Here is a 24,453-nt window from a genome sequence, read left to right as displayed (position 1 = left end):
ATGCCAGTATACAGAGAATAGTTGTAAAAGTAAGAGCCCCTGCCTTAAGGGTGGGGCCAAGGCAGGGCGAGATAGGGCGGCTAGCTCATAGAAGCAGACCCAGGCCAGCAACCAGGACACCGGCGACGTGGCCGGCGCGGAGGGTATTGGCTGCGTTGGGGGTGGAGGAGGGCGTGGAGCTTGTGCTTGCTGTAGCGATGGCCGGGGCAGAGGTTACCTTCGCCGTGGCGATGACCGTGCTGGCCTTGGAGACCATTGAGGCTGGTGCGGTCAGGATGCCGGTAGGCAGGTTGGACTCGTCGATGTTTGTTGGGGCGACGACGATGCCGCCGCCAGCTGTCGACGGGATTGCTTTGGTCATGGTCACGATTTCGTCGGAGCCTGAGCCAGAGCCAGAGGTGTTGGGGTTAGGCTCGGACGACGAGCTCAAGTTAGAGCTTGAGTCCGCGGCGGAGTATTCGGCCGTGGTGAGGACGGTGAAGAGGTGGTCGCCGCCGCCTGTAGAAGGGTTTATATTAGCATATGCTACCAAGATTTCGCGATGCATGTGCTGTTGGCAATGCGTCATATGACCTCGAGGCCAACTTACACATATCCGCGGGGAAGCCCTGGCAGGGAGTGTCGCACTTGTCGTCGTCGACTTTGTCGGACTCGGAAGGAAGCTCGTTACCGCACGAGCACTGGCTGCCATCGCTCAGAGCGGAAATGCGGTATCCAAGTCTGGAGCACTTGTTCGTGCAATATTCCAGGGACATAAACTCGAATTCACTCTGGGCCGTCGGGGAATTGACCTTGGAGTAGCAGCCAATGGTCTCCTTCGCGAGGCTCGCAAAAGCCGGCAAGGCGAGCGCGCAAACAGCGAGGATGGGCTGAGGATACATCTTGAGATTGTAAGGAAAGAGAAAGAGAGTCTCAGACAGGAAAGAAGGTGTGTGATGAGCGAGTGGGATGTCGCGTATGCGGAATGCGCCGATGAAACGAAAGATGGAGTCGCAAACGCAAAACACAAACAGAAAAAACCGATTCAAGAGGCTTAGCAGCTCCGGGTCTATTTTAAGGGTCCTTTCCGAAGTACTGCCAAAGTTCGCCCCCGAAAGGAACACCCGGAGACCCGTAAATTTATGGAGCCGGAGCCATGAAACGGAGACGATGACATCGTGATGCACCCCGATCAGCTCTGAAACACTAACCGAGTGCTCTATTGAACTTTGCACCGCGCATTGATTGGCGTACAAGTAAAGATCGGCCCGATCGTCATCCCCAGAGTGGATGCCTTGCTGGGTATTTTCCTTTGAGGCGTCGAGTTGACAGTCGGCCCCAGGCCAGAGGTGAAACCGACGAGCTTGGTTTGCCACTTGGTTCGTTCGGGGATAGCTGCATCCCCGTTGCATTTTTGAGCTTTCCCCCTTGTGCCCTCCCTTCGGGATCGGCGGATCTGCCTCGGCAGCAACCACTGAGGGTAGGGAGTGGCAGGAGAGTCGCTCACAAAGGGCACATCGGCAGCGAGTTGCCGCAATAATACCTTGCGAGGATACTGGTGGTCTGTTGTGCTTGCCAGACGACTCCCAGCAGGCTGGTTTTCAAGTCGTGTGCCCGTTCCTGGCATGTTACTGGTTCCACGTTTTTCCTTAGCTTCTTCCCCTGGTTCCACATCATTCATAGCGGCCCAGGAACGCATTTCTTGGCCCGGCTGCTCATCTACGCGACTCACCCGAAATCAAACCGCATCATAGTGCATCGTTGCATCGCTGCATTGTATACATCTTTAGTGACCTCTCTGCAAGAGGTGATGATGCATTGCCGACCCATCGGCTAACCCTAGCTAAAACTTGCCTGAACGGGCAAAGAGCGGCATCGGCCGCTGGCCGAAGCGGATTTGTGAGGGGAAGATAAGATAGCAGGGCAGTCGCAATAGGATGCCTCGTATTATAAAACACGCCAGAAGTCGCTGTGCACAGTCCTTGTGAACCTTTACTCTCCAAGTGCATATAGGGAATAAAAAGGAGACTCAATTGCATCTCTAGACGATGAAAGGCCTCGCTCTCTTGGGCTTGGTGCCATCGGCCCTCGCATTGAACATCCCCACACAGCAGATTCTCTTCCCCGAGAAAGCGACATCCCATAATGAGGCCATCGAGGCTGTCGAGCCTGCCAGCCGCGAAACCTGCCCACAGGCACCCAAGGTCGCCGCACCATATGATGGCTTCCATTCGTCATTGACGTTCCTGAAGGACGAGGCATTCCGTGCTCGTCAGGCACAGCGGTTGTCGCGTGCCGTGCAGGTGCCCACCACCGTCGGCGACTATGCCACGGATCCCTATGACGAGTCGTTTGAGCCGGTGGTGCAGTTCCAGAAGCTGCTGGAGCAGATGTTTCCCCTCGTGTAGGTTCTTCGTAGTGCGGGTGAGCAAGGGAGACGGAGATCATCGCTAATGCTCAACCCAGACACAAGCATGCAGAGCTCGAGCATATCAACCGCCTAGGCCTGGTCTTCACTTTCAAGGGAGCCGACACCACTCGCAAGCCGGTTCTTTTTATGGCTCATCAAGATGTCGTCCCCATCGCCGACCCCTCCGACTGGACATACCCGCCCTTCGAAGGACATTTCGACGGAGAATGGATCTGGGGCCGCGGCTCAAGCGATTGCAAGAACGTGCTGATCGGTCTGATGTCTTCATTGGAAGACCTGCTGTCTCAGAACTGGCGCCCTCAACGTACCGTTGTGCTGGCCTTTGGCTTTGATGAAGAGTCGCATGGATTCCTGGGTGCGGGCTCCATTGCTCCGGTGCTGGAGGAGCGATATGGCAAGGACAGCTTTGAGTTTATTCTCGACGAGGGCGGCATGGGTCTCCAGAGTCTAGGCGAAGACTCTGACATAGTATATGCTCTGCCTGGTGTTGGCGAGAAGGGCAGTCTCGATCTGATCCTCGATCTGGCCGTGCCTGGTGGACACAGCTCCATCCCCCCGGCCCACACAGGCGTTGGTATCATGTCGGAGATCATCTATGAGCTCGAGCGACAGGACCTCTTCTCGCCCTGGCTCGACAACTCGCACCCATCGCATGGCATGCTTGAATGCCAGGTCCGATACTCGCCCGAGCACGTCGAGTCGTGGCTGGCCGACAAACTGACTGAGGGTGATGCTGCGTCGTTAGCTGAGGCGGTTGCCGAGTCACGGGGCCCGGCGGTCCGCTATACTTTGCAGACCTCGCAGGCCGCCGACTTATTCCACGGCGGCGTCAAGACCAACGCCCTCCCCGAGAAGATCTCGGCAGTCATGAACTACCGGGTTGCCCTGCATATGACCCCCGACCAGCTGCGTGAGCGTGCTGTTCGGATCATCCGCCCCATTGCTGAGCGTCACAACATCACGATGCACATTGCTTTCCCTGGCGAAGCTGACGTCCGTGATGATAGCGCGGAAGACCGTACTCTTACTCTATCGCCGCTCAGTGTGCCGCTGAAGCCGGCCCCGATCTCTCCGACTGACCCTCTGTCCTCGAAGACCTGGGCTCGCTTTGCCGGTGTGGCTCGCAGTGTCTTCGAATCACACCCCAACCCGCTTGCAAAGAGCAAGTCCGAATCCTCACCGACTGTCGTCGTGACCGGTGATATCATGACTGGTAACACAGACACCCGCTTCTACTGGTCTCTGTCCGAGAACATCTACCGCTGGAGTCCGTCGCGTGCTGGTGGAACTTTCAATATCCACACCGTGGATGAACGTATCCATCTTGATGTGCACTTGGAAGCCATGATGCTGTACTATGGTAAGTCTTCTTCAGTTTAACATTTGCACAGTGATGGAAACTGTGCTAATAAAGTCCCCAGATCTGATCCGCTCATTTGACGGCTGGGATGAGAGCTCTGAGTAGATATCATTGCAGGTGTCTGCAAGGAGGCCCCGACATCAACCAACTTGCTGCCTCTTATCCTTAAAAATTACTCGGGATCTTCCAAGGCTGAAGATCATGTTTTGGAAAGGAATAAATCGGTAAAATGCAATGTTAGACATTACGAATAAGAATTTTTTGAGAAACAGTCCTTTCCATTTTTATGACTTTTTCCTTTATTTTTGATCACAAAACGGTTTCATATGTTCATTCCGCTTCAAATACTTGCTTGCTAGATAGATCGACATGATTGGCCTGATGATGCAGGTGCGTATTAGTGGCGCTTGCAGAGCTGAGCCCGAGGAGCCTCTCCCCAACTCACCCCGGTATCTGATGTTCCATGCTATCTCCCCAGTCGTATCGACCAAAGCCTCCAGAACTTGTTGAATTCAGAGCCGTGGGGCTGCCACTTGGCATACTTGCCCGGGGATGGCTTCCTCGACTTTTACGCAGGGCGGCGCGGTTTTTGGCAATCTCGGCGCCGAGCGAGATCTCACAATCAGTATGGCTGAGTCCTCCCTGAACCGCATGTGATATTGACTCAAGATACCAAACAGACTGCTTTCCACTACCAGACCTTTAGCCGACGAGATCAACGCTTGTTGTATTGGATCCAGTGTACCAAATATCTTCACGATGTGCAGGAAGCACTCACCCGGCTGATTCCAATCCTCGACATTGCAGCGGTAAAGCACGGTGAGTTCAACCACCATGACGAAAATCTCCCCGCAATGGGATGTGAGTTCCAGATATGCCAGAGCGCTTTGCAAGAATTGAAGGACCTGAAGCATCACTACGACGGCTTACCATAATCTTCAAAAGTCATATGGGAGCGATTGGGGATTGGGGCAGACGCCTTCGTGGCTATACGTGCACTAATCACATCGCCCCGGCAGACGATCATGATGCTGAACACAAAAATGATTGCGTATCTTCACCAAGATACTTCACAATGAAATTCAGAGTTAACGATGTCACAGCTGCTCAAAAGCAAATGTTGAACGACTTCTTCGAAAGTTCCTTGAACAGAAAACTGCAAGATCAGAGACCCAGCCATATCGAACTTCTCGGATAGTTTGCTTTTGATAGACGGTAAAGGGACATGGAGAGAAATTAGCAAAGAAATGCAAAGTATAGGGATGAGCCCGGATGTCTTTGACAGAAATCGCAACTTCATTCTTCAAGCTCTCCAGAATGCTATTAAACGCACAAGAGTCTTCGTCTAATAACATTCCAGGCGGACTGAGGTTGGAATTAGTATTCCGGTGTCCGATGGCGAGATATTTGGCGAAATATTATATTATAGGACTGAACGAAGCCGTAAGAGCCAAGAAGCCCAGTGATTGTTCGGAAGTTAGCTACAAGTTGATCAGCAATACCATTGGCCTTATTCTTGCTGCCAGTGATGGAAATCCTGAGATGACACGAAGTATTCTGAGAAAAGGTCCAGATGTTGATGCACAAGATGGCGAGGGTCGAACTGCCTTTGGTGGAAGCTGCGTCCCATGGGCACAATCAAACTTTCGAAGTCCTTCTGGAACATGACGTGGATCTCAATCTTCGCTTCCAGGGCTATAGATCTCTTTCTGCTGCATCATCTTGCGGTAATGGGTCTGTGGCCCGTACTCTCTTGGATGCTGGTGCTCAGGTCGATTTGGATCCTGATATCATTCCGGAAACACCGTCTCCGATTTTGCAGCGACTTTCAGCGGACAAATTGAAAATTTGAAGCTTTTCTGGGAGCTTTGAGTAGATATTCACTCCAGAAGCCGAAGAAATTACTTCCGTCTGCAAAGAACTCTTTCAAAATACGGATGGCGGGATTTGCGTGACTTTCACACAATTGATCACATGAAAATGCAGTCCTCTACTCGAGAACGCCCTCAAACATCCAAAGCAGTGACGGCATTTCTTCTGGCCCTGTTCATTCGCCATGTTGGGATTGTCGGCTTGTTCCTACAGACTGGACGAAAAATCGACATAACTAACTAATCCGAATTGATGACTCAAAACCATCGCTGTACGGGTTGCTGATCGGTCCCTCTAAAAATGATGTGGTGATGAAAAACAACCATACTCAAGAAGATCCTCCGTACCTGGCCCCTGGATACATGGGATTGTTGGGAAAAGAAACACGATATGAAACCCCCACCTGGCTCTTTATCGCCTTTTCTTTTGCATCGTCAAGTAGAGACAAGGCACCTCGTGGCGAGAACTCTTCTGGTCACAGTCCAACAATCTTCGGCTTCTATAGTTGAGGGAGATTCTTTTGGCCAACGGAGCGCTTGTCGACTGGAGATATGAGAACGGAGAATCGGTCCTTTGGGCAGCGATGCGCCTGAAAATACCCATCTGTTACCAATCTCCTTTTGAAGAAAGGAACCGACCCCAACGCCAAGAACAAGGATGGAGAGTCTATCCTTGAGCTGCAATAGATATTGCAGATCACAGTACTGGCACTAGGGTCGACCAGACGATTCGATTGTTGGTCGAATATGGAGCAGATGTTACTAACCTGACTGACCAAAAGAAATCCGCACTTTGGGAAGCAGTTGTGAAAGAAAACACCGCTGTTCTGAACTTTCTTTCTCAAACAGCGGCCCGTCATTATAAGCAAGGTTTGATGGACAGGCTTCTTAGATAATATGCATTTTCCCGCTTACCTACTCGATAGATCACACAATGTATACGTGAAAATCAAATACCTGAAGTTGCGCACGCTGATTTGAGGCCGATAGTGATTTTTACTGTAGATAAAAAATAAGGTTAAAGTGAATAAAAGGTATCATAATGAACACGAAGATAAAAATAAATATGAAGAAAAGAACGGTAAAAAACCAGAATGAACAGGGGTATCAGCGTGCCTAAAGTGAAAGCAAAAAGGAGCAGGAGCCAGGGCAATCAATAATAACAAAACGATATTCACAAGTGTCAACTTTATGTCGAATCCCAGCCAGGTCTAGCACGTAATTTGGTCAAAGTTCTTCGGGAGCGGTCGGCCCTCTCTGTATAAAGCGTTAGCAAGATTATCAAAAAAGGAAATGATAGCATAGACGTACCGAATGTATTTCTTCTTGATGTTACGCGCCTTGTCCTTGAGCTGGACTTGGGTGCGGTGGGTCAACAGAGGGCCGCCGTCGGATCGGGGGCAAACAGCGTCAATTCTCTTGATATCGGCCCATCTCGGGCCACTACGTGTGACCAGGTCGACGAGACGTTCTTCCTCGTTTGCAGACCATCTCTTCCTGGGGGCCGCGGTGTCAAAAGGACCCAGTTGTGACCAACGAGACTGACTAGGCGGCGGATCGATGGCGTTGATACGGGCTATTGCAGTCTGCGATGGGGTTGGCTGCGGAGACTCGAGCTGGGTAGAAGTGGGTGGGGTAGAATTTTCTTGCTCTTGGGTCTGCGCGGGCTGGCTGCTTGCCATTAGGTCGCCCCGGAGCTGATTTCCCGGATCGCCATCTTCGCTTGACACTCGTTTCCGCTTGCTGGGCTTGTGGGCCCGGCAGGACTGGATATCGAGCTCGCGGTCATCTTGGTCAAAGTCATCGTCGGAGTCATCGTCTGCCACACTACGACGACGCTTTCTTGTTGCTTGGGTGGACCGAGAGGGCGGCGGCTGATGTTCTTCGGCATGCGGACTGTCCTCATCATCAGTCCAGATAACTCGCGAGCGAGTGTTCTGAGGGTCGAGGAGGGTCCGTCGTGGCGTGGACTGTTTCTGCTTTTGCGGGCCTGACGTTTGACTTTTCTGAGGAGAGCCAAAAAATCGGCCCTGGTTATAGCTGACTTGGCGCGTTCTTTCAGAGCCAGGGGGACTGTTGGACTGCATGAGATCGTTCTCATGGGGATTCGTCAAGTCCAGATCATCGCCGTCCCCGAGAAGAGTAGAATCGGCATCCATTACCCGGTGCCCTTGTTCCGGCTCAGGCGTTTGCGCAACCTCCATGGGCGATCTAGCGTTACGGGTGGCAGCAGCATCGCGGATCAACGTTCCAACGGAAGGAAAGTCGCCATCTTCCGCCGCAGAGGAGCGGCGGGCGGTTTGCGGCGTTGCATTGACCGCTTCGCGTTGCCGACGAGCTTCTCTGCGCTTCTTCATTAAGTCCATATGGGTCGCCATGGTTTTCTCACTCGAACGCTTGGAAGGCTTCTTATTGAGTTCACTCTTGGACGTGGACTGCTTTTTCTGGCTCGCTGAATTTCTCTGTCCTACAGAGGCCGGGTGTTCGGGTGTTCTTTGAATCTGCTTAGTTTGGCAGGCTGGGGTTCTTCGTCCAACAGGCGTAGAGAGTTGAGACGTTTGGCGAGCTGGAGTTCCTTGTACAGCAGCCGCGGAATATTGAGTATTTTGGCGATTTGGAGTTCCCTTTACAACAGCCGCAGAGGACTGAGGAATCTGTGCTTCCGCCCCCTCAGTGGAAGTTCCCGGGAGTAGAGGAGATGGGGTATCTCCTTCATCCCTTTCCGTAGAAGGCAGCACTTGCTCGCTGCGCTGCTGGCTTTCCGTTTCGGGGTGTGGTGACTTTGACTTTTGCTGGTCAGAATTCTCGGCCTCCCAAAACGAAAGATCACCATCGTCGGCCCTTGTCTCGATGTATTCCCTGACATCATCCACCTCCGGCAGCATTTCTACCTGATGACGAAGTTCTTGCTCGCGGGACCACAAAAACCGCGCAGTGCGCATCTGAAGGCGATTCCACGAGAAAGCAGCTTGCAAGGCCTTCGGGTCAACCTCGTCGTCCTCGTTGACTATAGCCTCCTGCAACTCCAAGACGTGGTCAGTGACGGTGACATGGAAGGCCTCGGGAAGAAGACCCATCTCGTCACTGAGACCTTCGACAGGGAATCCGCGCAGACTAGCAGGGGGAGGGGCGGAGTCAGGGTCAGGAGAACCGTTCTCCTTGATTGCGTCTTCCAGTGCCTCTTTATTGTAGAACGTTTCCAGCAGACATTGGACAGCATCAAACCCTTTCTCATCCTTGCTGCTTATGAGCTGAGCAATGAAATGTTGTGTTCGAATTTCCATTCCCAATTCAAGAGTTGCTTTTTCAGCGGCACTTGCTCCCCAGGGGTGGGTAAGGATTCAGTGTCCTTGACGATGCTTTGCAGGAAAGGCTGAGGGAAATGTTCCTCCTCTAGCTCTCGGACGATGTTTCCGCGAGAAACTGGGTTCTTTGTCGCGTTGAAAACGAACAGCGCTAGACGAGCACAATTGGCTCTGTACACAAGAGGCATTGGATTCCATTCTCCAAAGTGCCGTGTAGCAGGCACCGGCTCGATCTTGGTCGAGATATCAAACGGCCGGATAAACTGACGCTCGGTAAACGTTTCCATCTGGGCGAGTAGTCTTTTTATCGCGGGGGCTAGGCGTCTGTTTTCGGTAGTTGTGGGGTCCGCATGTCTTTTTGCGATGGTAAGAATTGGTTTTGGATCAGCTCCGTGCGCCTTGTACAAGCCCAGAATACGATCCGTCGCCTCGTGGAGGCCGGGAAACTCATCGAGCATGATGAGTGTTTGGAGTTTGGCCTCCTCGTGTGGATTCCAGTGGCCATCTCGGCGAGAATGGGCGTCAGTCAAGAATGTCGTACCGGACAGGTTGGTGTGGCCTTCGTGGTTTTCGGGAGACTCAGTGACAAGCGAGGTTGCAGTACCTTTCTGGCGTGACTTGCGCGGCGATTCCTCGGCCACCGTGTTCAATCCTGCCAGAGTCAGAAAATCGACACGGTGAAGTTCAAGTGAACTGGGAAGGCAAAAAGAGGAAACAAAAACAAAGAGCAGGGAAGTGACAGGAGTATGAGGTAACGGGACTTGAGATATGGCTATCAGGTTTGGGTGATGAATGCTCTGAATCAGCACTAACCAGTGGTAGTCTTACCAGTGGTAGTCTTCCCAGCTGCTGTATTCCCAGCTGCTGTCTTCCCAGCTGCTGTCTTCCCAGTTGCTCTCTTCCCAGCTGGATGGGCTCCTTTGACAGGACTTGTGCCATTCTTGGCAGGCTCGCGGCTTTGGCTTCGGGTCACCCGACGCGGGGGCGCTGCGGCGCGTGCCATCCGGGGCGGTGAACCGAGCGTTGGGGATCAACACCCGCGTGCTGATGGAGGAACAACTGTCGCGCGATCGATGAATTGTTGGGTACGAGTATCCGAGCAAGCTCCAGATAAGTCAGGGCGTTTCGGTGGAAATTAGAAGGTGAAAGGATGTCGGGATGGGTGGAGTCAGCGACGCGACGAGAATTCGGGGTAACTCTAGCTTCCGGGCCGGAATATATTTTTTCCAGTTGATGCCTGACGATTTGACAAAGAAATGAAGCGCAAATATTGAGATGAAGACGACGTCTGTGAGAAAATTAAAAACTTTTAAAAACTGTGCCCATAGTATCAGACCCTTCATGTTCAGTGGTGGACAGCGAATTGGCGAAATTTCCCCCAGGATTTAGGGTTTAGAGGGTTTAGGGTTCATGCCTGGTGTCTAGGGTTTACAAATTAAAGAATGGCCCAGGGTTTAAGTCTTAAGGTTTTTTGGCACTCGGATCCCCAGATCCCCATACCCACTTCGATCCTTCATATCCACTCTGATCTGCCATTGCCGGGTCTTACCGCGGGAATATCGCGAGTAAATGACGCTGAATACGCCAGGATAAAAATGACCCGCACCAAAAGGTCGTACGGCCGAAGAAAGTGAGTACCGCTACAAGTACATAACCGCGTCAACAAATTTCCGAGGTTGTCATTCCAATTTCTCAGCGTCTTCGGCATACGAGCTCTACGCAGAAATCCTGGATCACTTTATTAAAAATCCCCACATCCTCTCAGTTTGACATACAGGTCGCCAAAAACGCCTACATGCTACATTTTATCATAAATCGCGAATTGAGTTCAGAGTGAATTGCCTGGTGCTCTTTTTCCAGGCCAGCGCTGATAGTATTATTGTCATTAATTAATGTAGGGCACAGTGCGTCAGATATTGACCATTTCCCCCACACAGCGAGACACGCCGCGAATCGAATACAGTCCTCCCACGTTCTGTTCAGAAAAAGCCTTCGATCAGGTAGATGATGCCAAATACAAGGAACGCCACGGCGCCACCCAGCGTAACTAGAGTTCAACTGTTAGTTTTGGAACGAAGAAGAGTTGAGGTGATGATAACATACCGACGCGCATGCTGACACGGCCTGCGATCGCACGTCCGCCGATGACAGCGGCAGCCGTGCAGAGACCGTGGCCGGTGATCGCGCCAATCGTGACCCACCAATAGTCCTGGCCAGCGGCCATGGCAATGGTGGCGATCTGGCTGCGGTCACCCCATTCGCCGAGGAATGTCATAACAAAGGTTTGAACCCACGCGGGGCTGAGGAGAAGGGAAAAGAGGTTGCTCACGCCCGCCATGAAGTCGTTCAGGCGGTGTTGAGGGTTGGGGGATGAGCCACGAGAGGAAGAAGAGGAAATGCTCTCCGGGGGAGAAGGCATGCGGTTTCCACGCGACTTGGGGCGACCGCCAGCACGGCCGGCTTCCAGGTTATGGGGCGTGACCGACGAACGACGACGGCCCAAGCGAATTTGCTCTTGTTCCTTTTCTTCCAGTTCCTGCTCCACCTCGCGCATTTCCTCGCCAACACCCTCGTCCGGAGACATCTCGCGACCCTCTTTCAACATCTTGGCGCCAAAAACCAAGAAAAGGATCGCAGCCATGAACTTTGTGACGGACTTGGGAATCAGCGTGGGAACGGCGTGGCCAAGGACGGCTGAGAGGACGGTCATGGCGATCAACGCGGAGAACGCAGACGAGAACACGACCAATCGTGGGTGTCGCATGGCCATTAGTGCGGCCACAAGGAAAGTCTTGTCTCCAATCTCTGAGACAACGATCATGGTAAATGCGAAAACAAGCGAATGGAGACCATCGCTCTCTTCGGGAAGGCCGGTGGTCTTGTCGTAGCTTGAGGTGGAGCCGGCGTATGATCCAGATCCAGTTGATGAATGTTCAATGGCCAAAGGATCTTCCTTCATCTGAGAGGGAGGCTGGGGGTGGGGGATATCGTGTGGTTTGTTGGGCAGATCGGCGGGTTTCTTTTAAAGGTTAGTGAATCATGCTTAACGCATTTTGAGAAGCGTATGGAGCCTACCTCAAGCTTGCCGCGTGTGCTCGAGTCATCGGCAGTTCGCCCACTCCCTCCGGAGCTGCTGTCGCCATCCGACGGCAGCTTTTGCATCTCGCTGTGAGGTAACGGGGGCGCCTCTTTGGGACTTCCAGGCAATTTGTCCGCATACTGGTAGTCCTTGCTCTTCTCCGACACACCACCCTCAGTACCCCTTGTGCCTTCTTTTGGACCCGCTCGGTGAGGATCGTCCATCACGCCTCCATTGGAATGTGGAATCACTTTTCCATCTTCAGTGCTTATGTGGTCCGACGACGGGATTTTCATATCAAGCTTCGAGGGCACGACCTCGTACTCGTCACTTCCTTTGATAGTAGTACCTGAGCTCTTGCGGTCACGTTCTGCGCCCGTTTCTACCCACGGGCCTGCGTGAGGTTTGCCATCTTGACGGTCCACGGGGCTTCCCTGTAACCCTTTAGCAACATTGCCAGAAGCGTATGAGTCAGGTTCAGTGTAGCGATTTTGGAGGCCCGAAGAACCATATGAGGCGCGAGCTGTCGACTGAGGCACGTCCACCAACGCAGTCGACAGCGCGGGAAGGAGAAGGATCAGCGACGAGGAGAGGTTGATTTTCATCGTGAATGGCGGCAGCTACCGCGAAACGAGCGGCACGACGGCGATGGCGGTCGAATGGGTTGGGAGGGAGTGTTGGTGGGAGATTTGGAAGGTAATCAACTCGGTGTCGGGCCGATCGAATTTCAAGACTGCCACGGGGTCCAGACGCGAGAAGACTCCGGAGGGTACGGCACACGATCAAGAAAATTCGGGAGGGACTTGGTGTAGCGGCGGGACGAAAAGAATGATGAAAAATAAACGAAAAAAATAAACGAAAAAAGAGCTGAGATTAGGATTGAATATGAAAAAAGACGTCAAGGAGCGAAGGCCGGTGGTGTTTGAGGCAAAAGGTTGCGGTGTTCTTGCAAAGGGGCGGCCCCACGTGACCCCCACACCACAAGTGGCTGCTAATCGCGAGTCTCTGATTGACGCATTCTTCAACTGGAGTGGTCTACTCAATTTTTTGTCTCGTTGAAAAATTACTTTGAACTGGCCTTGATGGGCCTGGATATGCACTGTGTGGGTTTGCGCCAGACTAGAGATAAATAATGTTGGTGCTAATATGTACCCCTGCATGCCACCCATATTAACGCCAAATATATATAGACCTGTCCCACTCAACAAGCATTGCCCACGCCTCTATCATTTGATTCAATTTTTGTACCTGACCAAATAAAAATAAAAAATAAAAACACAGCGACGACACGTAAACGAAGTTAAGGTTACTCCAGGACATAGTTGCAACAAAGATGGGTGTTTCTCAATATGTCCTGAAGTAGATGCACCCGTTGCTGCGCCACGACAAGTACGATGCGCTGCTATTTCCAAGCTTCGGAAAAGGACAACTTTGGAAGTCATGACCCTGCAGCAAAATTGAGATCAAATTATGTATTCTATTCTGTCTACCACACTGAATGTCGTGGAAACTACCATGTGAAATATTTTGTACGTAATTCTCAAGCACAGACTGTCCAAATTCCGAGTATAATGTGAGATGGATCTCAGGCACCAGTCCCATCGCACTCGTACTTGGGCACAGTTGTGGTAGGGATCGATTGTTCAACAGGCGGTCTACTTCTCCACTTATTCTTTCTTTCCATAGGCCCGGAAAAATAAAGATTACCAGGGATTACACTGCATGATTCTGAAGATTGTCAACCCAGGGATTCGGTACAATCGAACGAATGAAAGATCGGCGATTCCACCGAAAAACCACGGCTAAAACCTCCGGCGAACTATCTATGCTCACAGAGAACTCGAGCTAATGCCCAATTTACAACTAGATGCATATGGCAGCGGATGCCTGTCATGTTACACACCATTGTAGATGGTAGACATCTGAGACGGAATGGGCAATGATCTACCACTACGCTCATTAGTTGCCGCCAGTTATTGTCAAGGACCACCCTCCATTAACCTCTAGTGTTTTCTCTTGTCGTCATTTCCAAGTTCGGGCATTTTCTCACGAACTGGAAATCACAATGTTGTGTGGCAAATGACACATCATGTGGATGATAGATTGCTTCGTGTGCTTACAGTCAAGGGACGCCAGGACATGAAGAGGCTCGCTCTTTACAGAACTCTGCCAGTAAGTTCCGGTTGTCAAAAGAAGAGACTCTGAAGCACCGACGGAAGATGGGTATTGCCGGCCAGCTGGATTGAAACACGTCCAAGTGAACCCTTGCATACGTTCGCACTAAGGCTGCAGGACATAAAAGGAAAACCCGAGAAGTCTCTTGACAGTCCCGAAAAGTTGTTCTCATATAGAAGAAGTTACGCAAGGATAAGCAGGTGCGATGCAATTCTATACGATAATGCAACATCAAGTGGGGGTGTCAATCTTCCAAGAAAAGAAGGAAAGCCAGAGACAGTAAGCATTATCCCCTTCTCTGGCCACTTATCGTGCGGTCTCAACTGTACCACACAGGCATCTCCCCAGCTCGAACGACGCCCAGTTACTCGGAAGACCCGGTGGATTTGATTCCGAGGTTACACATTGTCCTGAATCTCAAAATGCTGCGATGCGACTCGCGATTGAAGAGGATTGACTGCTACGTTTTTGTCTTCATGCAGATGGCAAGAGAGCCTACTTTTACAAAGAAAGTCGATACTTCTTCGAACATGACTTCAAATCGAGTGGCAAGGGTCTCGAGACAAGCTATATAAGCCAGCAATAGTCCCGAATCATCTCAAATCAAATTCGCCATATACAATTTGGGGATTGTTCGAAACAATGTCTTTGATCATCCAGTATCTGCCTTCTACAGTTGCCATTATCTTTGGTTTGCTTCAAGATATGGTTCTTCGCCTACACACCATGACACCTGGGATTTACATTATAAGCATTTTATGTATTGTTGGTACTCTGAATGTCATGCCCACCCCACGCCAAGACTACATCTCTCGAGTCAAAGAAACTCGTGATAGTCATGAAACAATAAAGGCCTTGCAGAGAATGGTCAAGGTGGATGGTGCCGGCTCATGGCCTCCCAAAGCAACCCACAGAGATTCTTGGCCAAAAGCACTTCAACCATATCACGATATCTTCCAGGAACTAGCGGCCTTGATATCGGTCGATACTGTCTCTACAAACGATGAAATTAACCAAAGTCGACGCCTAGAGTATCGAAAACGCTTGCAGAGGCTCCTTAAGGAGCGAATCAACCTTGAAGCTGTGCAGTCTGTTTTTGCCATCTCCGATCAAGCAGGCTCGACGGGCTTGCAAGGTGTTGCATGCAACGGGTTCTTTGCCTGCATCGCGAACCTGCGACATGGGTTTAGGTAAGACTCCTTCCGTTATGCATCTCATACTTCTTGCAGCTTACAAGGAATGACAGATGGGGGACTGTTCCTATCGTGAAGGTTGCACAAGAGGAGAAAATCATTGATTTCCCACAAGAGCTCGACATCCCGTGGGCGTTCCTCCAACGTCGATATGGGGTAAACTCTCAGGGTGGAAATCTCATGTCAAATTTCCATTGCAACTTTGACAGCAACGGGGAGCTCGTATACAAGCTGAACAACGGCATGGCCGAGCCGGTCCCGTCAGCAGAGTACAATTTGGTTTACTCTTTTACTGGAACCGAGAAAGAGGTATGTCCTTTACAAGCCGTGACCTGGATGAGCCACGCTAACATCGTCAAAAGTCTCTACCAGTTTACTATCACTTGGCGCAGGCCATTGCTGCCTTCGAGCGGAACCAAAAGCAACAATGCAGTCAACAACTCGCACAAGTCAATTGGCATCTTCGCAACACGATGCGAGTGTACTACGAGTACGTCGTGAGCTCAAAGATTCCACACAGCCTCTTCGTGGGCTATATCCAAGGCTTCCACGGCTGGGCTGCCGGCAAGTTCGTGGATGGGAAGTTTAAAGAGTACGACGGTTTGTCGGGAGGTCATCTGATCCTGTTCAATCTTCTGGATGGCTTTTTTGGATTCGAACACTTCCTCAATGACGAGTCGCGTTTGAATTATATCCCTGCCACGCAACGGGAGTTCATTGAGTCGGTCAAGAAACACGGTTTTCGGGAAGAAGCCGAAAGGGCTGGAGATGTTGAAGTGAAGAAACAATTAGATGGGATCCTCAAACAACTGCGAGTATGTTTGGCTTCTACACATTGTGGGCGACTTGCTGACCTTCTGCAGACTTTCCGCAGTGCCCATAAAACGCGTACAAATCGATATATGAGCGTTGAGCGGCCGGAGCGAGTAGTCATGACAGCAGGGGCTTCCATTCCCAAAGGTGGGGCAAAGGGTACCGCCCAGGATCTGGCCAAGTCCGTGGATGATGCTCTGGCGAAACAGTTGAAGAATACTGTATAGGCCCATTGTGGATAGATGCCGGCGGCAGGGTACACTGATTGGAACTGATTTATCTTGAGGCATATATAGAACCGGTCACTTGAAGATAATGATCAGAGCCAGTTCATTTGTACGACCCTTTGGAAGGTATCCAATTAGAAAGAACGTAGAGTTTATATTGTTGATCTGAGTTATCCTGGATGATCAGTTAAAATGAGGGGTATCCATAAAAAACATGTCAGCATGCTCGAATATCATTCTCGAATTCTGACGAGGGTCAAGACGCAGGTTTTTGATACCCCCCGACCTCCAACCGCAGACATGTTCGATGGACTCTCGGCATCGGCTACCCCTCACCAGCGGCGGCAGCAGCGGAAGCTTGCCAAGCATATCAATCGCATGTTAGCCAGCCAGAGAATTAGCGACGCATGAACGGGGCGACTGAGAATGCTGGATAGACGTTGTGGATAACGTGTCAAGGAAGCAGCCGTGGAAAGTCTTGACCGACCCTCTGAAAGGCGCATGGATCAACTGCCAATGTCGAATGACGCCATGGAACAGCTCGAGCACATGGCGCGGAGCTATCGAAAACAGACTTTCAGCCGCGCGATTCGAATATTGAACGCTTTCCCCGCGACAAAGAATTTATTTGCTACTGCAAGATGACGCCGGCCAATACTGAACCAAGTCAGCTGGAACTGTCACTGAGCATCATCTGAGCAACCGCCATTCAGCGCTAGATCCCCCGAGGAGTAGAAAAGATGGCCCCAGCCCATCGCCAGCTACCAATCAGGCATCAGACAGGAGTGGCGTTGAGCAACGTGCCAACCGATATTCGGGGTCAAGGGGGAGATAGTGGGGCGCTTGGAATTCAAGAATGGCCGGGTGCATTTGGCCATCCCTTGCTCGACCATTGAGGTTGCGCCTCGTCCGGATTAAACACCTCGTGCTCAACGGGCACGAGGCATCGGAGCCGTGCGAGAGGCTATCTCGTTGGCGTGATCGCAAAGTCTTGCGTGATGGCAGATCGACTGCTGGACGAGGCGTGTTGGCTAAGCCAGTGAGACGCACACCGACGCCATTGTGCTGGCGCGACCGGAAACGTGCGGTGGCTCGGAGTCCGACGATGCACGCGGATGCGCTAGCGCGATCAAAGCCGTCGATCCAGGGCCAAGCCCCGCGAGTAAATAAAGCTATCAAGCATGGCGTACCCGTCGAAGTGTCGAATCCTCGCAGCTTTTGTGATACGGCCCAAACCGCCGTTATCTCGGGAGGTTTTGATCGGCTCACCGCCTCCCCCCACGTTGGCCACGCGGCGACGATCTCCTGCCGGCTGATGCTTGCTGCCATCGTCTGACAACGGCTCATAAGTTGGCCTCTTGCTCACCACTGTTCTTTGTACAGCCCCAGCCAAGTTATGTCGCGCGGTCTTGCGATTCAGTTGACGCTGCCCGGGTTCTATCGCAAGCGTTGATCGCGAACTCCCACAACGGGAATCTTGGGAATAAATATCGATTCAACCTCGAGCTGGACCTACACCGGACATTCTTATATTGGACGAAGCAGTGCGCATTCCCGCATAAGACAAATATCATACTGCATCATACATCTGCAGGTCTCTCGCAATAGACGTGAGTCTCTCACCATCCACCTGGAGAAGCTATGACTAACTCAATTTTTTACTATAACTAGTCTGCGCAGATTAATTCATACTAGTACTCATTTACACCATTTCAAATATCATTCAAGATGCAAACGACGGAAGATCAGCCATCCTCGGATGCACGCGAACCGAAAGCCACCAACAATAATGCTGAACAGACGGGATCACGTTGGAGGAAGTTGTTCGGGACGAATCCGTGGAATAAGACCGAAGTCCACGAGAAATCGACATACCGCTCGAGAGCAACTCTGGGTATTCTGAGTGACAAAGAGACAGATGAAGTTCCTGGTATGTGGCAATGCTCCCGTAACCCTCCTGCATGAATATCAGGGTAGCACCCGGGTCCTCACAGACAGGACAGAGCAAAATGGTTTCTAATCGCGGGCGATGAATAGGTACCGTCCTTCTTCTGTCGTCAAATCGAAACGAGCCTCTGGGCTTGAGGCACCAGCCTCGACGCACATCTGCGTCATCTCTCCCTTCCTCCCAACCGCCCTCGCGCTCTTCCTCTCGCACTGCCGCACCGCAGAAGAAGAAAACGGCAGACGGACAAATCGTGCTTGATCCCCAACCTGACGATTCCGTGAATGATCCTCTCAATTGGCCAGTATGGCAGAGAGATGCGGCGTTGATATCCTTGGGATTTTATTGTCTCATGGGCGGTGGCATGACCACCATCCTCGCAGCAGGATTCACTAGCGTCTCGGAGACATATGACGTCCCCAAGCAGAAAGTTGCGTATACAACCGGTCTATACATGATGGGCATGGGACTGGGATCAGTTGTTATGTCACCAACGGCGATTCTCTTCGGCAAAAGACCCGTCTATCTGCTGGGCGCGAGCATGTTCATCATCTCTGGAGTCTGGTGCGCGGCTTCTCCCAATTATTCCAGTCTAGTGGTCGCTCGAATTTTCCAGGGCATTGCTGTGAGTCCGGTAGAATGTCTTCCATCTGCGACTATTGCCGAAATCTATTTCTTGCACGAGAGGGCTTATCGCGTGGGTATCTACACCCTGCTTCTCCTCGGTGGCAAGAACCTCGTTCCACTGGCCAGTGCAGCCGTCATTGGGACTCTTGGATGGCGCTGGGTATTCTGGATTGTCGCCATCATCGTCGGCGCTTGCTTAATACTCCTATTTTTCTTCGTACCAGAGACTTTCTGGGATCGAACACCTCGCCCTAGACGTCATCAATATAAGCGTCCACACATGCCTCGAACCGTGTCTGATTTGGTCTCTCATGGGTTCCGAGGACGGCGGTCGCATGCGCAGATCCCCGATGGACCGTCCGAAACAAGTCAGAAAAAGGAAGAAACCGCGCAGTCTCCAGCTCCCAGGAAGCCAAAGCATGCACATGTTGGATTTGCCGATGAGCCAGAGGGGACAGAGAACGAGAAACCGGCCCATGCTCGTGAAACCGAAGATCTTCCACCCAACGTTCACCTTGCGCCCACCGAGGATCACATCATCACAGAGCCCTCGACTCCCGCAGTTGAGAGACCAGATGGTCTACTACACCCGCCTCCAGCAGCTCTAGCGCCACAGCATAACCCAAGTGACTTGGAAGCAGCCCGCAGTGGAGCTATCTCACCTGCTCGCAGCGAGTCACTTGAGCCTGGAGCATCTATCAGCTCTACACTCCACTACACTAATCGCCTCCGCGAGAAACCTAAGTTGCCGTACCTGTCCATGCTGAAGGTCTGGAATGGACGAATCGCGCACGATAAGTGGCTCAAGATTGCCGTTCGCCCGTTCATTCTATTCGCGTATCCCTCTGTTTTATGGTCCACAGTCGTATACTCACTGTCGGTTGGCTGGTTGATCGTGCTCTCCGAATCCGTGTCCGTCGTCTACGAAAGCGCCGATCACTACGGATTTACTGCACTCCAAACGGGTCTTATATACATCTCTCCCTTCGTTGGCGGTTTACTTGGCACTGCAGTTGCAGGAAAAGTGTCCGATATTGTCGCCCGATTCCTCACAAGCCGTAATGGCGGTGTCTACGAACCCGAGTTCCGCCTTGTCATGGCCATTCCCATCGCCCTGTCAACAGTGATCGGACTCATGGGCTTCGGCTGGAGTGCCCAGCTCATGGACCACTGGATTGTGCCCACAGTTTTCTTTGGAATGATTTCATTTGGCTGCTGTCTTGGAAGTACCACTGCCATTACCTTCTGTGTGGATAGTTATCGCCAGTATGCTGGAGAGGCACTGGTAACGCTGAATTTCAGCAAGAGTATGTTTGTTCCGCTTGATCTATGAGTGAAGCACCTGATGCTAACGCTGTCCGTCTAGATATCTTCCACGGCCTCATTTTCTCACTTTTCATTGTTAACTGGCTCGAGTCCGACGGTTCTCGGACAGTTTTCCTTGCCATTGGTGGTATTCAATTGTTCTGCCTGCTAATGTCGATCCCCATGTACATTTATGGCAAGCGGGCTCGCATGTGGACAGTGCGTAAACGTTTGATGGAGCGGTTTTAGTTTGCATCTTTTCAGAACTACGAGACATGTCATGAACATTGCATATATTGGATTTAGAATGATTTGGCATTGGCCTGATCAAGCCAGTATGAAATTGGATATTTGAACAGCTTTTTCCGACACTCGGAGCGGTGGGAATCACTATGCCCTATATTGAATTCTCCACCTTCCATACCCGAACACCCGATCAGCACCACTGCTCGTACGTTCTGTCTCTCAATCTGAAGGCAAGATATGGTGCATCTTAATACCGGAACCGTGGTGTCAAAAGTCGAGAAGACAGAGCCCAACAATTGAAAGCTACGGATCGGCTCCGATTTCCATTCTTGCCAAGAACCATGTCGCTATGTAATGCTTGCCAATCCAACAGCTATACACAGGACGTCTGCATTAGATATTATGCTAGCAAATAAATGGCCTAGACGCCGCTGTACGGCAAAATTACCCAGATCCCTTTTCTACTCCACAGCAACAAAAGTGACAGGCACAGCATCTGCATCGAGACACACGTGGCTCTGGATACCATTCCATGATTCTAGCAGGGTGGAGCTCAACAATTCGGCCGGTCTTACTCACGCTGCGTATTCTAATCTTTTTTTCGTCTCCATCCACCGAAAAGCTTTCTTCCTAAAATCTCCACCCAGCTGTGGTTTCCTTCCTCTTTGCGGATGGATAGGTCCATCTGAGCCTCGAGGAAGTGCTTAAAGACCGGATGACAGCATGCTCGGACCTTGTGAACAAAAGTAGAACAGTCAGGTCGGAGCAACGAATTGGTCAGACACGACAAATGCCTCCGGCAGCATGTCAAGTTCCTTGGCTGAATGGATGCGTTTCGCCGACGAAGCGCCGAGTTGGAGGGTTTTCACTGGAACTAAACCCAAAAGACTTCACCATGTTCCATTTAGGGCAAATAGCCGAACCCAACAATCTTATCAGATCACAACGAATACAAGAATTCCTCGGCGCTGCACGGTTACGTATTACAATTGGAGAATGGCGAGAGCGACCGTTCAACATGCTTGATCGACCCCAATTTAGACTTACTGTTCTCGGAAGATGCCCGTTATCTGATCGTCCGGGTCCACCGAGCATGTTTTTACTTCGTGTCCAGTCGGGCGGGTTTTCACTATGCCGGACCTGGTGGCCATTGTTTCATTTGCTTAAGTAGCTACGACGGCGCCGATCTCTTGTAAATATCTTCTCCGTCTTGTTCCGATTTCTAAGCATGAATTGACAATGGCGGCCAAAGAATCGGTAGCAAAGACCGTGACGGATGTGGTGGCAGAGCCTGTGTCTGACGACGGTCGCCCTCCAAACGCAGACAATGTCTTGAAGGAGAATGAGTCAGATGATGGGAGGAAGCAGCCGCCATTGTTTGCGAAACTTTTCGCAGTTCTCCTGATCTCATGTATCAGTTTCGGGTCGCATTGGAGTTCTAACGTGACGTCTGCGATGAAGAGTACCATCAAAAAGGTGACAGCGATCGAATTTACGAGGTCGAACTTGTACTGACATGGGGCTCTTCATAGGACATGCACATTAATAACGTACAATTCTCCCTCCTCGAAGCTAGTGAGAACTTCATGGCGACTGTTCTCCTTTTGCCCAGTGGCATTGTAACCGATCGGGTTGGTGGTGCTGGTATGTGCCCAAACATTGGACAAGAGACAAGAAATTGCGTTGGCTAAAGGTCGACAGAAATGATCGTGTACGGAAACATCGTTTATACCCTCGGATCGATTTTGGTCGCGGCTGCTACAACTGTTCGCTCGTTCAATTTTATGATTGGAGGCAGGGTGATACTTGCCCTGGGCGATATTGCGACGCAGATTGCCCAGTACAAAATGTTTTCTTCATGGTTCGCGCCAAGCAATGGGTTTGCATCAACTCTTGGGTTTGAACTGGCTATTGGAAAAGTATGAAAACAGGCAGATCGGTCAAAATTCATGATAACTAACTGAACGTAGATCGGCGGATTCGTTGGAACATCTACGGCAAATATTATTGCCAAGGTGAGTTAATCCTATGGCATTTCAGAGTCAGGCGATGAAGCTGATGATTAAAGAACACTGGCAATTTCGCTTGGGTCTTTTGGATGGCCGTATTCATGAACCTCTTCACCAACGTCGCGACAGCGGTATTCTGGTTCTTCAATAAGTATTGCAGCAAGCATTACCGGGGTCGACGTGATACTGCGACCGACGAACAGCTGACGGAGAGGAACAAAAAGTTCGAGTTTCAGAAGATGTTCGAGTTGCCGTGGATGTTTTGGGCTGTTTTGGCTTTCTCTCTATTCCAGACCAGCACGGCCTCGACATTCAGCCAAAATGCCACGGAGCTAGCCGAACAGCGGTTCGCGGTCGATGCCATCAAGGCTGGATGGTATAGCTCTTTGTCTCAATATGCCGGTTTCTTTTTGGTGCCCTGCCTAGGAGTTTTCCTCGACGTACTGGGACACCGGGCGTCCGTTTGTGAGTTGCTAACATCTGGCAAAATGAAATCCACCAAGCTAATGATATTTCAGTGTTCACCTGTGGCTTGGGCATGTGCTTGAGTATGATCCTTCTCAACTTTGCGACCTCCACCCCAGGCACCGGGGCATCATTCGGCATCTATGCCATTGCCATGTCTTTGGGTCCGACTTCTATCATTGACGGTATCCGCACAACCCTCTGGCATCAGTCCGTATTTGGCTCCGCATATGCACTTAAAGTGACCATGAACAATGCGTATGTGGCGTTCCCTGTCGTCTCTGATATCCAGTCGTGTCGCTGACCCATTGCAGCATGAGTATCATCATCCGAATCATCATCGGAGCCTTGCAAGACGCGGACGACAACTCCTACCGACGAGTTGTACAGGTGTATTTGTTCTTCGCGTGCGCCTCTCTGGTAGTGGGTGCTGCGCTGCTGATCGGCTCGTTCCTGAACGACTACCTCGCGCCATTGCAATGGACTCGAAAGAAGCGACTGACGTCGGGGGCAGACATCATCGGGGCCAACCGAGAGCGCAGTCTAGTGACGAATGCCCAGCGGACGCGGAACATCTCAATTGTCTGCTTTGGCGCACTGCTGGTTCTGACAGTTGGGGGATGGGTGGCATATGTCTGGGGTGCGGTGACGGGTCACAACACGTAAGGTATGACTGAAGAAGAGGATAGGCCGATCATCAGGAAGTGAAGCATCTAGAAAAGTCATTTTAATCATATCAGACGGTCAAAGGTTAAGTTTTAGATGCAGGCCGAGGCTAAATGTATCACCAAGTACCGCTTACCAAGTTGGGGACTTAATCCGTGCGTATCGGGTACACACGACACCCGATACGGTAAGAGAGTCGCCACCGCCACCGCCACCGCATCACGGCCGCGCCGCCAGTGCATCGGCTGCCTTGCAATGCGAACTCCAGCGACACTAGAAGTAGCCGCAAAACGCCAGTCAGCTGGAAGAGGAGCCCGGTGACGAATGGCTGATGGCTGATGGCTCTTTGAATATTGCACCCGAAAACGCCGCCTGATGTCGTCGGCGGCGACGTAGCTGGGAGCTTTGGGCCAGGTGGGCCAGGCTTGGTGGAACTTGGTGACTGGACCCATGCAAATAATCCCCTCAGCCGCCAGGAACGATCTGCTCCACCGTGCAGATTGATGATGGTCGTGTGGAGGATGTGGATTGTGGAAGGCGAAGTGGTGAAGCTCCCAAACGTTGTGCATGTTCGATGCCCCCATTGGTAGCCTGAGGCTAACATGGGTCGTGATTGGCACGCGCCACCCCTGGCGACCCCAGAGTGGCTTTCTCCAACAACATCCCCTCCTCCCACACAGTACCTGATGTACATTCACCTCCTGCGATGTACTGTACTGACCGCGAGGTACCGCTCGTATGTTTCGCATCGTGGATC

At 51.4% G+C, this 24,453-nt stretch overlaps 8 protein-coding genes across 8 annotated transcripts; 4 read left to right on the top strand and 4 right to left on the bottom strand.

Moving 5' to 3' along the window:
• Positions 1-85: 85 nt before the first annotated feature.
• On the bottom strand, positions 86-881 carry N7532_001614 (WSC domain-containing protein; the record flags this gene model as incomplete). The annotated part of the gene is made up of 2 exons (XM_056614108.1): positions 86-498; positions 590-881. The coding sequence occupies 2 exons, from the start codon at positions 879-881 to the stop codon at positions 86-88; spliced, it is 705 nt and encodes a 234-aa protein (XP_056479149.1).
• Positions 882-1,198: 317 nt separating this feature from the next.
• N7532_001613 (uncharacterized protein) lies at positions 1,199-1,660 on the bottom strand (the record flags this gene model as incomplete). The annotated part of the gene is made up of 1 exon (XM_056614107.1): positions 1,199-1,660. One exon carries the CDS (start codon positions 1,658-1,660, stop codon positions 1,199-1,201), a length of 462 nt encoding a protein of 153 aa, XP_056479148.1.
• Positions 1,661-2,027: 367 nt separating this feature from the next.
• cps1 (Gly-Xaa carboxypeptidase) lies at positions 2,028-3,875 on the top strand (the record flags this gene model as incomplete). The annotated part of the gene is made up of 3 exons (XM_056614106.1): positions 2,028-2,383; positions 2,446-3,770; positions 3,832-3,875. The coding sequence occupies 3 exons, from the start codon at positions 2,028-2,030 to the stop codon at positions 3,873-3,875; spliced, it is 1,725 nt and encodes a 574-aa protein (XP_056479147.1).
• Positions 3,876-6,852: 2,977 nt separating this feature from the next.
• Positions 6,853-9,949, bottom strand: N7532_001611 (telomere repeat binding factor family protein; the record flags this gene model as incomplete). The annotated part of the gene is made up of 4 exons (XM_056614105.1): positions 6,853-6,898; positions 6,953-8,892; positions 8,958-9,598; positions 9,760-9,949. The coding sequence occupies 4 exons, from the start codon at positions 9,947-9,949 to the stop codon at positions 6,853-6,855; spliced, it is 2,817 nt and encodes a 938-aa protein (XP_056479146.1).
• A 976-nt stretch (positions 9,950-10,925) lies between these two features.
• Positions 10,926-12,630, bottom strand: N7532_001610 (TMEM165/GDT1 family protein; the record flags this gene model as incomplete). The annotated part of the gene is made up of 3 exons (XM_056614104.1): positions 10,926-10,993; positions 11,050-11,965; positions 12,022-12,630. The coding sequence occupies 3 exons, from the start codon at positions 12,628-12,630 to the stop codon at positions 10,926-10,928; spliced, it is 1,593 nt and encodes a 530-aa protein (XP_056479145.1).
• Positions 12,631-14,842: 2,212 nt separating this feature from the next.
• On the top strand, positions 14,843-16,433 carry N7532_001609 (uncharacterized protein; the record flags this gene model as incomplete). Its single annotated transcript, XM_056614103.1, has 4 exons — positions 14,843-15,390; positions 15,447-15,702; positions 15,756-16,208; positions 16,257-16,433. The coding sequence occupies 4 exons, from the start codon at positions 14,843-14,845 to the stop codon at positions 16,431-16,433; spliced, it is 1,434 nt and encodes a 477-aa protein (XP_056479144.1).
• A 1,728-nt stretch (positions 16,434-18,161) lies between these two features.
• On the top strand, positions 18,162-20,559 carry N7532_001608 (putative MFS transporter; the record flags this gene model as incomplete). Its single annotated transcript, XM_056614102.1, has 3 exons — positions 18,162-18,363; positions 18,471-20,312; positions 20,372-20,559. 3 exons carry the CDS (start codon positions 18,162-18,164, stop codon positions 20,557-20,559), a joined length of 2,232 nt encoding a protein of 743 aa, XP_056479143.1.
• A 1,236-nt stretch (positions 20,560-21,795) lies between these two features.
• Positions 21,796-23,696, top strand: N7532_001607 (putative MFS transporter; the record flags this gene model as incomplete). Its single annotated transcript, XM_056614101.1, has 7 exons — positions 21,796-22,032; positions 22,089-22,200; positions 22,258-22,475; positions 22,527-22,571; positions 22,625-23,030; positions 23,084-23,288; positions 23,345-23,696. The coding sequence occupies 7 exons, from the start codon at positions 21,796-21,798 to the stop codon at positions 23,694-23,696; spliced, it is 1,575 nt and encodes a 524-aa protein (XP_056479142.1).
• Positions 23,697-24,453: the final 757 nt, after the last annotated feature.

The sequence above is a fragment of the Penicillium argentinense genome, assembly GCF_028826775.1.
Source record: "Penicillium argentinense strain IBT 30761 chromosome Unknown utg000002l_segment0_segment0, whole genome shotgun sequence".
Classification (NCBI taxonomy): domain Eukaryota; kingdom Fungi; phylum Ascomycota; class Eurotiomycetes; order Eurotiales; family Aspergillaceae; genus Penicillium; species Penicillium argentinense.
The sequence above is the reverse complement of the archived record's forward strand: the minus strand, read 5'-3'. Positions and strand labels throughout refer to the sequence as shown.